The 14,705-nt window shown below is 35.6% G+C and overlaps 1 protein-coding gene across 12 annotated transcripts in view; it reads right to left on the bottom strand.

Moving 5' to 3' along the window:
* The window catches only part of SYNRG (synergin gamma), a 92,963-nt gene that overhangs the window by 57,328 nt on the left and 20,930 nt on the right, over positions 1 to 14,705 (bottom strand). For all 12 annotated transcript variants that reach the window (XM_059908580.1, XM_059908576.1, XM_059908583.1 and 9 more), the window contains exons 4-9: positions 8,007 to 8,137; positions 7,223 to 7,328; positions 6,600 to 6,711; positions 2,863 to 3,072; positions 1,669 to 1,902; positions 638 to 715 (exon numbers count right to left, since the gene is read on the bottom strand). In XM_059908580.1, coding sequence (XP_059764563.1) covers positions 638 to 715; positions 1,669 to 1,902; positions 2,863 to 3,072; positions 6,600 to 6,711; positions 7,223 to 7,328; positions 8,007 to 8,137 — 871 coding nt within the window. The remainder of the gene's footprint in view (positions 1 to 637; positions 716 to 1,668; positions 1,903 to 2,862; positions 3,073 to 6,599; positions 6,712 to 7,222; positions 7,329 to 8,006; positions 8,138 to 14,705) is intronic.

The following is a 14,705-nucleotide window of genomic DNA, read 5'->3' on the forward strand; positions in this document are numbered from 1 at the left end:
TCATATAGTATTATATTGACAAAGTCAAAGAATATTTTTTAAATATATAAACGAATCACCAAGAGTTCAGAAAATTATAGTAAACATATTAGTACTATTCTTGATGTTATTAATAATCTGTGAAATAAATATTTGATAGTGTCTTTTAAAGCATAATAAATCTAAGAAAAGCTTTTAGATATAAAAGTATATGATGGTCAATAAAACATTAAAGCAAAATACTTTTCCTTCATTTATATAGTTATTTCATACATGAGACAGTCTTTTTTTTTTTTTTTAAATATTTATTTATTTATTTATTTGGCTGTGCTGTGTCTTAGTTGCTGCATGTGGGATCTTTTTTTTTTTTTAAGCTGCAGCTTGTGGGATCTAGTTCCCTGACCAGGGATTGAACCCTGGCCCCCTACATTGGAAGCACAGAGTCTTAACCACTGGACCACGAGGGAAGTCCCTATAAGGCAGTCTTAAACACTAGATGTATTTAATTTTCTGTACTCTTTTAGAAAAAATAAATAAGAAAAAGTTACAATTCCTTCTGCATATTCTGTAACCACAATAGTAAATATTTATAACTACATTTACAACATTTAAAGTAAAGTATCCAGATAGGAATCTTGGACAAAAAAGCTCTTTTTACCTGGAACCAAACTTTCATTGTATATCCAAGGAGGCATTCTGGGCTGAACAGGATCCTGTGAGGGAAATACTCCCACACCTAAGAAGTTAAAGAACATTATCTAATGTATATACTGGTCCATGTAGCAGATGGGGAAATCACACTGTGTCATGGTTTTTTTATAAGAAGAGCACTGGAGACACTAAAAAACAAAAGTCACCAATACAACTAAAATTTGGTTTCTAAGCAACTCTTGAACACCTATGTCCTAAGGTGTAAACTAAAAATAAACAAAAAAATATCCCTAAGATGTACAAAATCAATATTCTGGATCATATGAGGCTTGTGCCAGTCACATATATTACAAATTATAGACAAAAACATGAGAGATGCCGGTTTAAAGATTATATACGCAAAAAAAAAAAAAAAAGCCCAAGCTTCACTTGCAGCTTTTAATAACACTTCTTTGCAAAGTCTGATTCTTTAAAATCCTGAATATGACACTGCTGCCTTAGATGTATAGCATTTTTGTTTAAAATTTTTGTTTTTCACTTTGTCCTGTAAAATAGCCTCCAAAAGTTTGCCTCCTGGGCTGCCCACATTGTAATTCATCTCTGCAAGTTGAGTTTATAAAAATGTGGATCTAATTTAGGCAGCGGTGTGTACAATTAATTTCAGAGAAGCAAAACTATATTCTCATTGGTGACTTTTCCAGTTAAATTTTAACTTTTCAACCTTATAGAAGAACAGAAAGTTTAAGAGGGGGAAAAAGTTCTTTATAAAATAAAAGGCGAAGAAATTTTAAATCAGGAATGATTCCGATTAAAAAAACTGGTTATCGAAAATTTTTTAAAAGGAATAACAGTGTGTTGAAAGAATTCAGAGCAAAATTGTAGGGGTTAATTAGAGAAAGGAATGCATTAAATATATTTTAAGCAAAATTTCGATTAGCAAAATCAAGCAGCATTCATTTTAAGATTAATGCCTAAGGTGTTAGCATTTGAGCAACATTTGGTTAAATGAACTTTTTGCTGAATATTTCACGAGCTCACCACTCTCTTCAATGGACAGGTTTTGGTCTGAAGTCTTTTCTGCCTCTGCGGTAGTGGTACCACTTACACGTCCATCTACAGCACCCCCGTTATTGGCCGTTAAACTGGGATGGTTCTTACTGGAACCTGGGCCTATGGCTTTGTGCCCAACTTCAGAAGTATTTAATTTAATTTGTTCCTGCCCAGATGTACTTATATCACAAGATACTAGGAGCTTCTCCTCCAAGGAAGGGCCTAAACAAACAGCATGAAGGATTATTTGTATATAACTGCAAGCTTCTAATTTTTCAACCATCCATCTCCACCCCCCCAATTCTAAAGGGAAGGCCCTGCCACATATAATATAAATTTTGAAATAATTCAAGTCCACACATTTGTCTAGGGCTTGAGACACTTTAGCGATTTTAGAGAACTTAAACATCATTATCTACTTTGATTCTCAGGAATTCTGTGAGACAGTAGGTAGAATGGTATAGTGGAAGGTGTTCTACCTTAGAAATCTGGTGACCTATACAAGATACAGACACTTCTACTAGCTATCGCCTATTTCTTCATCTGTCAACCGAGAACGTGTAGATGAGTACATGTCTGCTAGGATCCCTCTCAGCACTGTTCTGTGCCTCAAGACACAGTAACTACCTCCCGCCCCCACAAGTGATAAAACTGAGGTATAGAAATGTTTAAAGATTGTCCAGGGACAAACTGATAGTAAATGGAGAACCTGGGCTTCTGACCCCAACGTGCTTTATCACAGAGAGCACTTTCTAAAGCAGCTTTCCCTGGCTCATTACTCTTAAGAAAATGATGGTGGTGATTCCCTCAAACAAGAGTCATCTCCTGAAGAAATCAGTGTGTTCTTAAAGTTCTAAGCTGGTTTAAATAGGTCCTAATTTAGGAGCAGATGTTTCCAATCACTCTTCCAGAATGTGAAGCCCCCAGAATTAAAAAAATCTATATTCTTACTTTGGTGAATTTCAATAGTACTCATATATTCAGGCACATGTTTCTGTGCCAACATCACTGTATTATTCTACTTATATAAGTGAAATAAATTATCCTAGATTATTTTAAAAATACTTTCATTAATAGTCTAGTAGTTACCTGCTTTCTGCACATTGTATGAGGCTGAAACAGTAGAGAAATAAGGAGTTTGCCCAGGGACACCACATAAGGCAACAGACACTGGACTCTGACCTGGAGGGATATACTGTGCTCCAGCCTTCTGAGCATGCAACTGGCCAAGTGGGGCGGTGGGGTGGAAAGACTGAAAAGGCTGGGAAGTGGAAGAAGGACCACATGTGGGAGCTTCAACAGGCCCCTGCATAAAGTCACTGAATTCTTCTTCATCAAGAAAGGCTGGTGATGGGGAGACAGTTTTAGCAGAATGAGATGATGTGGGATAATCTGCAAAATGGAAAATGGCAATGAAACACACAGAAATGAAAATCAACAGGGGAAAAGAAATTAAGATGTAGTATAACCCCAAAAGAATATACTGAAACATGAATAGTGGAGGTGAATAAGAAATAACATGTAACAACAAACAGAATCATACAATGAATGCAAAACACTTTGATGTCTATTTACAAACAATTTTTTAGTCTTTTTTTTTTAAACATCTTTATTGGAGTGTAATTGCTTTACAATGTTGTGTTACGTTTCTGTTGTGTATAACAGTGAATCAGCTATATGCATACATACATCCCCATATCCCCTCCCTCTTGCGCCTCCCTATCCCACCCCTCTAGGTGGTCACAAAGCACCGAGCTGATCTCCTGTGCTATGCAGCTGCTTCCCACTAGCTATCTATTTTACATTTGGTAGTGTATATATGTCAATGCTACCCTCTCAGTTCGTCCCAGCTTACCCTTTCCCCTCCTTGTGTCCTCAAGTCCATTCTCTACATCTGCGTCTTTATTCCTATCCTGCCCCTAGGTTCATCAGAACCATTTTTTTTTTTTAGATTCCATGTATATGTGCTAGCATACAGTATTTGCTTTTCTGACTTACTTCACTCTGTATGACAGACTCTAGGTCCATCCACCTCACTACAAATAACTCAATTTCATTTTTAGTCTTTTTTAAAAAGAGGTTTTATAGCTATTTTGCTCAAAAACAGAAAAATGTAAAACTCAAAATTTCTTTCCTTCTTTCATTAAGTTAGCACTTATTTTTTTTCCTTGAGACCACTAATAATTTACATCAAAGTGGTGATTATTTTTGGAATTCAACTGATCTATTTATCTGGATAATATTTTCTCAAACCAATATAAATAAGAGAATCTACCTATATGCTGCTGAATACATTTTAGACAGATATATACTGATGATTACATTTCATTATGCCAGTAAAAAACAGTGCATGACGCACACTTGTAATTTTTGATAAATCATGCCTAAGCCATACACTTAGCATAGTTCATATTTCATATGAGGATGAAACTTACTGTGTGGGGAATGAAAATTACAAAGGCAACAAGAACATCAAACATATTACCAAAGTGATATTTTCTTGTGAAAAGCATCAAAATTAGGACATCATAAAGTGCTAAGTCAAATAACTCAACAGCCAATTTAAGAAAGTAAACCCTAAGAGCTATGTTTAAAAGATCTTTGCCTCTAAAAGATATAAACATCACTGTGGCTTTTTACTGTTAAATATGAGATTCACTTACGTAAAACCTTCTCTACAGGGATTATGCTTAATACTAGGCTCATTAACAATACTATTATTGTTGCTTCTTCACATTTTTAACTTCTCTGAATTGCTTTAACATTTACTAAAGTCTAATGTCACAAGGAGCAGTCTTTTTTAAAAAAGGCTCTCATTTGAAAAATGGGGACACTATGTTTTTCTCTTTTGGACCCTTCTCTTTTGGATCCATGAAATAAAGGCTGGAAGCATTAAAGTTCTATGAAAGATGCAAAATGAATATGCAAAATTACTGCCTTAATGAATTTTGTTTAAAAAAAGCCATGTCATAATGAATCCCAACCCTCCCAATAATGGTTACTGAGAGTGTGTATTTAAGCTCTCAATTTGGGTTCTCAGATCAGTACTGGTAGAAAATAGTAACAATGCAAAACTGACAGCTACTATGGATATAGTAGCTGACTGTTTAGGCTAAACCAACTTTTTTCCTTTTCTTTCTTTTTTTTTAGGCTAAAAATTTCTTTGCATTTGACTGGAATTATGTTAATTCTATGTGGTATATATTTTGGCTTAGAAACTCTTGTAGCTATATATATATATGATTAATAAGAAGTATAAAAATTATGTGATACAGTTTGTATAGTCAATATTTTAAGATAAACAGTCTATGGGCGTTTATGCCTCTGGTGGTAAAAAGGCTGGAAACTTTTTACATACTTTAGGCCTAGGTTTAAGACCCTAGCTGGAGAAGCTCTGGAAATTCCTTGTGCTTGCTCCAAAAAAATATTTTTCTAGCGAAGCATGAAGCAGTTAACTAGGAACAGCTAACTGCACGCATGTTGACTGAACTCAAGAGATTACTTGAACATCAAAACACCAATTTATTACTTACAATGAAGTTGTTAAACCATACCGTTGTCCAAAGGGGGCATTCTATATGGATAGAACAGTATGTGACCTAACAATGACCATTCCTCTCTGCCTTCTTCTCCTTTATCTAAGTTCCATGCTGGGTCCAGTTTTACCATTCCAATGACTATACTTAAATGACTTACTGACTAGCTTATTCAGCTTGTAATTTTCATTTTTAGGTATGTTTTTCCTTTCTGAACTCATTCTGATTGCTAATATCCATTCCCTTTTCAATATCAGTATATATTTTACTTTGGGGCATATTTTTGTAACGATAATCTGAGTATATAATCTAGCAAGTGAAATTAATAGCACAGAGGCAAAGCTGTCCCAGAAAGTCAAGAACTCGTTACTCTGCCAATATTAGATTATGCCCTCCTGATATCACCTATAAAAGGTACCTATAAAGACCGTCAATGTACTACATGCCTGCAGAAAATAGCACTTGGCTGAATGATTTATGAAAACTATTCACCTATTAATGGTATGTTATTCTTGAAATTAGCTGAGAATAAAATGTCAAAATATCAAATTTTAAAAAAGGATATGGTAACAGTTATGTGAAGTTAAAACTCATTTCAACTGCTAAATGTTTAAAACACATGCAAAAAACCCCCCAAAAATATCTCTTTACCCTGCTCTATTAGGTACTTTTCTTTTGCTTATTTGATGGTAAATGAAAATAAAAACTACAAAGGAATGTATTTTAAAAACTAAAATTTTACGAGAAATATTATTTAATCCATGACATTTTTTAAATTGGAGTGTAGTTGCTTTACAATATTGTGTTATTTTATATTGTACAGCAAAGTGAATCAGCTATACATATACACAGATCCTCTATTTTTTGGATTTCCTTCTCATTTAGGTCACCACAGAGCACTGAGTAGAGTTCCCTATGCTATACAGTAGGTTCTCATTAGTTATCTATTTTATACATATAAATCCATGACTTTTTAAAGGAGTCATTTAGAAAATTTGTAAGTTTCATCACATTGAATAAAATCTGAACTAGTACATCAGAAGTAAAACTACTTTAAAATAATGAGAATGAAATGGTAAACTCCTTTATTACATTTGCTTTTAGTGAATGGATTTTACTAACGTTAACATACTCATTTATACAGAAGATTTACAAGTAAAGTTGTCATACTGACATTTACTAGAAGACAAAGAGGTTTCTTCCTCCCAAGATTGTCTAGACCAGAGCTCTTAACCCACTGTAAATTTTAAAACATCCAAATCTGTACTTAGCTTGAAGGAGGAGTTCAACATTCACTCTCCGCACACACACACAATGGTCAATTAAACACACAGGGACTATAAGTCACCTTCCAACAAAAGAAAATTTTTAAATTAAAACTACCTGGTTTCTTAGGGTGTGATGCTGGGGTAGGGTGCATCTTAGCATCTCTGGAAAACCCATCTAAGTTTCCTTTTATGGCTTCCAAAGCATCATCTCTACTCTTCTCTCCTGTCTGGGAGACAATAAATGTATATATATTTCTTCACTTGTCTCTCACACTACGTCCTAATCCACACAAGTTGAAAGAAAAGTGCAGATATTCGTCAATTTACAATATTTTTACCACATACTTCGGATAGTGAATTTTCCAAGTCAGAAAAACATTGACATAAAGCGAAGGCGTAAAACAACACTCTAAAGAAGATTATTAAAAGGCCCATTTAGAAATGCTTTAGGCTACAGCTGTTAGACATTAAGTATCCAGTATTAATGCTTCCCAAGAAAAGATTACAAGCATTCCAAAGGTAGAAAACAAGAGTTGAGAAGATAATGCTGCTATGCCATTCCCTTCAACAATAAAGTATCTTTAAAGAAAAAGAAAAGTCCTTTGCTTTCGGACTTAGACAAAACCAAAACGAATCAACCACAGCCTCAGCTTGCGCTGGTGCCCATGTAACAAAATCCACTAAATGACTGAGAAGAGGCACATTCGGGGGGGTATGCTGTGTGCTGGAATACGTTACCTTGGGTTTCACACTACTCAGAAGTCTGAGCTTTTGCTTCTGCTCTTCAAACTGGCGTCTTTTTCTTTCTTCTTCTAAGAGCTTTTGCTGCTGTTCAAATCGTTTTCTGAAGGAAAAACAATCTAGTAAAGAGCCAGCTTCAGGGATTATCAACTGTTATATTCATATTTCTTCTTTCTAAGTCATCTAGCATTTCTAGAACTAAAAACTTCACTGATAATTATATCTAATTTTCTGAAGACAATCCTATTTCACCACTATATTAATTTCCAAATATATGAAATAAGTCTAAAAAGTGATTTACCTAAATTATAGACGTGAATTTATTTCCTGTCTAATTTGCAAGGGAAGGAGACAACATTTTACATTCAAAGTAATTACAAAAAACAGAGAGGGAGGTAGACGAAATAAAAACACTCTTTGCTCTGCATACAAAAAAGAAACTTCTCCTTGAGGAGGCAGTAACATACATGAGAAAGAGCAGTGGTTCTGGGACTCAGGAGGCCCGCACTCGGGTCCAGGTCTTACTGGTAACTGTGTAACCCAGGCTGACACGTGGCTTACTCCTTTGGACCTCACTTTCCCCAGATGTAAAGTCAGAGGATTGAATTACAGGATCTCTAAGGTCCCTTCTGGTTTTAAACTTTTAAATAATAAGAGTATATTAAAGAGATTTAAAGGCACCGTAAATGTTTCAGCTTCAAATCTGCACTACAGATCATCTGACAATTTTCAAATTGACTGCTATCATGTATCTTTATCCTTGCATCCTGAGGTCTCTTACTGCTGCTCCTCGGCGAACTGTTTCTGCATGTCTGGAGTGTACTGTGGGCCTGGAGGACGCATTCCTAGGAAAGGTGCTTGTCCCAGGTAAGGCATTCCTCCTGCTGGTATTGGTCCCATTGGTATCCCTGCCTAGAAAAAAACCGACAAAGACTTAAGCTTAAAAAAACACAATTTCGCCTTTTTTCCTTTTTTTTTTTTTCCCTTTGGCTGCGCTGCACAGCATGCGGGATCTTAGTTCCCCAACCAGAGATTGAACCCGTGCCCCCTGCAGTGGAAGCGCGGAGTCTTAACCACTGGACCTCCAGGGAAGTCCCCACAATTTCTCCTTTTAATTACTACAAAGAAAAACTGTAACTTCCATAAATTTTCTTATTTTTAATTAATGAACTATATAAAGGCATTTTAATAGAATATTTAATATTATTTATTAACGAACTATATAAATGCACTTTAATACAAGATTCAAAGAACACAGGCTAAAAATGAAAAGCTCCCCTTAATATCTTGCCCCTTCCATTTCCTTCATGTCTTCGAGGGGACCACCACTGCTAGAATAGTCTGAGGGTGTGTGTGTAAAATCTTCCAGTCTGTGTGTGTAAGGCTGTGTGTGTGTACAACTCAAAAGTTATATCTGGTGAGCTCACTGATCCATACTCTTTGAGAAGAGGTATCATATCTCACACGTCTCTGTATTTCCAGCAATAGATAAGCGCCTGGCATATGGTAGTTATTCCACAAGTGAGATTAAACACGATTTTCCAATATGTATGATAGGATAATGATTATTTTGATATTCATTATCATAGGCTTGGCTATCCAAACTTTTACAGAAAATATCAATAATAAAAAAAATCAATAGTAAATGACATATCAATACAACAGTATAAAGTTCACTGAAGTGTCCAGAAGTAAGAATGGTATTACACAACAGCTAACCACAAAATCTAATATGAATAATGATGATGATGATGATGAAAATGATAGCAATGGATAATTTTTACTGAGTGAAAATTCCTCTGTTATTCAACCTTCTCCCTGAAAAGTTCCCCTTCAGTTCCCTAACTTGAAACTTGGCTGTCCCTGGAAGCCCTCTCATTTGGAGATTGCTGCTTTTCTTCCAACATTTCCTGTAGACGGGCAATATTCCTCCTTGCTTCTTCTAAACCCTTTTTCTTCTTTTTTCCTTCAAAAACCTGAACACATTTTAATTTCTTGCCATCAGACTTCATCATTTACTATCCTAACTTGTTTATGTCATCTACTGACCCTTAACTCCCTCACTCTTCAACTGAAGGCTTCAGAACCTTGCTATGGTCCATTCTACTCCTAAACTGCTCTTGGTGACGTCAATAATCATATGGATGACTCATCTAACACTGTGGCCTTTCAGGTCTCCTCATCACAATCATGTCCAACATACCATTCCAGTTTCCCATTCCACGGCCATCTCCCCTGATCATCCGCCCCAGTAACTGCATCATCTCCAAAATCTTGATTTTAAACATCCCAACACTTGACCACCACCTTCTGTCCTTCCAGCCTTCCAGCTCATGTACTCCAGCAATTCTCTTATTTCATTAATACCTCCCTCCCATCCATTAATCTTACCACTTTCCCACTGTCCATCATCCTCATCACGTCCTCACTTCTCTTCCTGCTCAGCTTAGACTCCAGGATTCAATATTAAATGCCTCTGTAAACATCCTTAGCTCCCTTACCTCTGGCTTCCTTGGTATGGTCTCCTGGGAAACCTCATTCCTGGTTAGTCAACTAATCACCTTCTCTTATCCTTACAACCAAACCATTTAACCTTGCTGGAGAACAAAACCTTGATGACTCACCTTAAATTCCTGACTACAGATCTCAAATGGATCCCCAACACAGGAGTCTTATGAGGACTCCTACTATGTAAGATTTCAACCCTTTGACATTTCTTGAGATTTGCTATGGCCCAGCATATTTCAATTTTAATAAATATTCCATGTTTGCTTAAAAAGAAAGTGTATTTTGCAATTGTTGGGAACAGTGTCCTATTTATCCACTAGTCAAGCTTGTTAAGAAGGTTGTTTAAACCTGTATCTTTACTGATTGTGGATTTGTCTATTTCACCTTGTTTTTGTGTCAGTTTCTGTCTTACACATTTTGAGGCCAGGTTATTAGGTGCATACAAACTGTTAATCTTTCTGGTGAATTTAATCTCTCATCAAAATGAAATATCCTCTTTACCTCCAGGCTTTTAAGGCTTTTTGCCTTAAAGTATATTTTGTCTGATTTTTCTTTAACAGAAATCATGCTACTGTTTCCCTCAAATAAAAAAAGTATTTCTTTTGAACTTATCCAAAATACCTTCCTGTTCTGAACCTTTACTGAGACAGTGGAAGATTGTTTTAAGGTCTAGAAGTAATATAATATGTGTAAAGCACCTACAACACTGTCTAGTACATATGAGTAAATAACAGCTACGATAGAAATAATTATCTTTATACATTAGAAATATACTTTATACATTAGAAACAATATTAATGACAGAACAGAACACTTTCAAAACAGTAAAGATTCAACTTTTTTCTGAAACAAAATAAGATTCCTCAAGCAAATACAGAATTAAGCAACTAGATAAGAAAAAAGAACACAATAGTTATAGGTATCATTTTACTGTGTTCCTGCCATATGTCAGCTATAGAACTAGGTAGGCATTTACATACATTATTCTCAATATATGTGTAAGATCATCAGAATTAGGGATATTTCCGATAATGATCAATAAGAAGACCTTAGTAATAACACTTATGAAGCCTGTACTATGTTCCAGGGACTTTTCTAAGTGCTTTACATGTATTAATTAATTTAATCCTTACAACAAATCTATGCAGTAGGTGCTACTATTATTCTCATTTTACAGATGAGGAAATTGAAGCAGAAAATAGTTAAGTATCTCACTCATTACTGGCAAGTGTCAGAGCCAGGATTAGACCCAGGCAGCTTCTGGTCCCCAAATCCATGTTTTCCATCATTATGCTATGCTCCCTCTCCAGCTACCAACAACCACCATAAAATTCAAAATTAAAATTAAAAAAAAAATTTTTTTTCTGTTTCTATTCATGTGCTCAGACACATACCTGCTCAATAAATACTAGCAGCCTGTAAGGCTTATGAATGGTTTCTAGTACTTTACAACTGGAATTACAAGTAATATTGCTTAATTACTAACACTCCCTATTCTAAATCTTGGGTAGTAATGGCTATGTATACTTATTTTTAATCACACTGTGGTTCTCTTGCTGCTAAAAATTAGTGCCAGAGTCCTAGTATTACATTTCTTTTTTTTTCCCCAATCTATAATTTAATCAGTTCCTTATTTTTTCCAGTTTTATTGAGATGTAACTGACACATAATATTGTATGAGTTTAAGGTGTGCAACATGTTGATTTGATCCACTTATATACTGCAAAATGATTAACACCATAGCATTAGCTAACACCTCTGCCATGTCACATAATTACCATTTCTTTTTTGTGGTACGGGATTAAAATTTCTTTTTAAATTTTGACTCAGTTTACTCAAGGCACACAAAACACAAAAGAAACCACCCAAATCATATAGGCTAAAAGACAAAATGAGACATTCCACAAAAATAATAAAGAATGAAAGAAGGTGTTATTATGCATATTACCTTTCTATTTACACAATTCTGTTCTTCAAGAAGATTCAAACTTGCTAAATGGCATTTTGTATTTCTCCTTCTCCTGAAAAGTAACTTTATACATTTCATAGAGTCTAATTTTATACATTCTTTTGAAATCTAGATAAACCAAAAGGTTAAGAGACACGAATCCTTAGCTATACAGTGAGTGAATAACACAGCAAAAGAAATAACTCAGAAATCTGAGATACATCCAATAAACTACTAAGAAGACTAAAAGATAAAGAAGTTCACCCCAAGTTGAAGGATACTGAAGGCTACTGAAGATTTGAGTAAGTGGAGAGGTACGACAGTAAGACTAAAAGAGTAAAAATGTCAATTTCTTTTTTTTTTTTAATTTTTATTTATTTTTATTTTTGGCTGCCTTGGGTCTTTGTTGCTGTGCGCAGGCTTTTCTCTAGTTGTGGTGAGCGGGGGCTACTCTTCGTTGCGGTTCCCGGGCTTCTCATTGGGTGGCTTCTCTTGTTGCAGAGCATGGGCTCTAGGCGCATGGGCTTCAGTAGTTGTGGCATTCGGGCTCAGTAGTTGTGGCTCGCGGGCTCTAGAGCGCAGGCTCAGTAGTTGTGGTGCATGGGCTTAGTTGCTCTGCAACATGTGGGATCTTCCCGGACCAGGGCTCGAACCCGTGTCCTACGCACTGGCAGGCGGATTCTTAACCACTGTGCCACCAGGGAAGTCCCCAAAATGTCAATTTCAATCAAAATCACGACAGGTTTTATATGGAATTTGACAAGCTTATCTCAAAATTTATACTGAAGGGGACGTGACCATGAATAGCTATAATTCTTTAAAAGAAAAAGGAGGATCCACACCACCAGATATCAAGGCTTATCTTGGGCTAGAACAATTAAGACAGTAAGATGTTTACTGATGTAGAGATAGACAGAATAGCAATGGGACAAACAGAAGAGCTCAAAAACTAATCCAAAGCATATAAAGAAATTTGACATTACAGGAGTAATCTTCGAAATCAACAGGTAAAGAATGGGCTGCTGGGTTTTCCTGGTGGCGCAGTGGTTAAGAATCCGCCTGCCAATGCAGGGAACACAGGTTCGAGCCCTGGTCCGGGAAGATCCCACATGCCGCAGAGCAACTAAGCCCCTGCGCCACAACTACTGAGCCTGCGCTCTAGAGCCCGCGAGCCACAACTACTGAAGCCCGTGCCTAGAGCCCGCAAGCCACAACTACTGAAGCCCATGCCTAGAGCCTGTGCTCCACACAAGAGAAGCCACCACAGTGAATAAATAAATTAAAAAAAAAAAAAAAAGAATGGGCTGCTGAGAGGAATTCCCTGACAGTCCAGTGGTTAGGACTCCACACTTCCACTGCAGCGGGCATGGGTTCGATCCCTTGTCGGGGAACTAAGATCCCACATGCTGCACAAAAAAGAATGGGCTATTGATAAATGGTTTGGGGGACAACTGTCTACTCAAATGGAAAATAATAAAATTAGACCCTTCAGCCTCACACTGATACCAAAGAACAATTCCAGGTAGGTTAAGAACCTATATATAAAAAGAAACTTTAAATTTTTAATAAGAAAATACAGTAGAATATCATTATTACCTCAGGGTAGGATTATGTCTTAGATGAGACACGAAAAGCTCAAACCATAAAAGAAATGATTTATCCATCTGACTTAACTTCTACAAAACATGACACCATAAACAAAATTAAAAGGCAAGCCAAAGTCTAGAAGGAGATATTGACAGCACAAATAACCACGAAGGTTAGAATCCAGAATATATAATGAACACTTAGACATCAATAAAACCAAAACAAAGAGCAAAGAATTGAAAGCAACTTAAATGTCCATCAATAGAAGAATATATATTCATGCAATGGAATACTACTAGCAGCTATATGAACAAACTTGGCATTATTCCACAACTGGGATAAATCTTGGAGAAAAACGATGTTAAAAGAAGAAATCAAATGCAAAAGGGAACACACTTATGTAAAATTTTAAAACCTAGAAAATATTATATAACATTCATGAATATACAAACATTCAAAAAAGTATAAAATACATACGGAAACAATAAAAAGTGAATTCATGATAGTGATAACTATCTCTGGGGAAGTAGAGGAAAAAATTATACCTATATTGTTAAAGTCTTTTAAAAAATGTGAAGCAAATATGGCGGGTTAAAACTTGATAAAAGGATGACATGACTGTTTAAGTAGAAAATCGAAAAGAATCTACACAAAAATTCCTAGAACTAATAAGTGAGTTCAGCAAGGTTTCAGTTTACAAGACAAATATACAGAAATCAATTTGTATTTCTATATACTAGCAATGAACACATTAACACAGAAATTAACAATATAATGCCATTTACAATTACTCAAAAGAATGAAATACTTAGATGTAAATCTAACAAAACGTTTACAAGACTTGTATGCTGAAAACTATACAATGCTGATGAAGAAACCAAAGAAGACCTAAAAAAATGGAGAGACATACCATGTTCATATATTGAAAGAATCTTCATATTAAAGATGTCAATTTCCCCCAAGTTGATACAAAGGTTTAATATAATTCCTACCAAAACTCCAGCAAGAGCTTTTGTAGATCTAGACAACATTATTCTAAAATTTTATGGAAAGGCAAAGGAACTTAGAAAAGTTATAACAATTTTGAAAATAATAACAACGTGAGAGGAATCAGGCTTCTACAGCTAATGAGATTGAACCAGTAATGAAAATCTCCCAACAAAGAAAAGCCCTGTCCTGATGGTTTTGCTGGTGAATTATACCAAACATTTAAAGAAGAAATAATAGCAGTTCTTCTCAAACTTTTCCAAAACATTGAAGAGGAGAGAGGTTACGCTAAGGCCAGCATAACCCTGGTACCAAAGCCAGACAGACACTACAAGAAAAGAAACTACAGATCAATATCCCTTATGAACACTAATGTAAAAATCCTCAACAAAACACCAGCCATCAGAATTCAGCAGCATAGTAAAAGGACTATAAACCATGACCAATTGG

This window comes from Balaenoptera ricei, chromosome 20, assembly GCF_028023285.1.
Source record: "Balaenoptera ricei isolate mBalRic1 chromosome 20, mBalRic1.hap2, whole genome shotgun sequence".
NCBI classification, from domain to species: domain Eukaryota; kingdom Metazoa; phylum Chordata; class Mammalia; order Artiodactyla; family Balaenopteridae; genus Balaenoptera; species Balaenoptera ricei.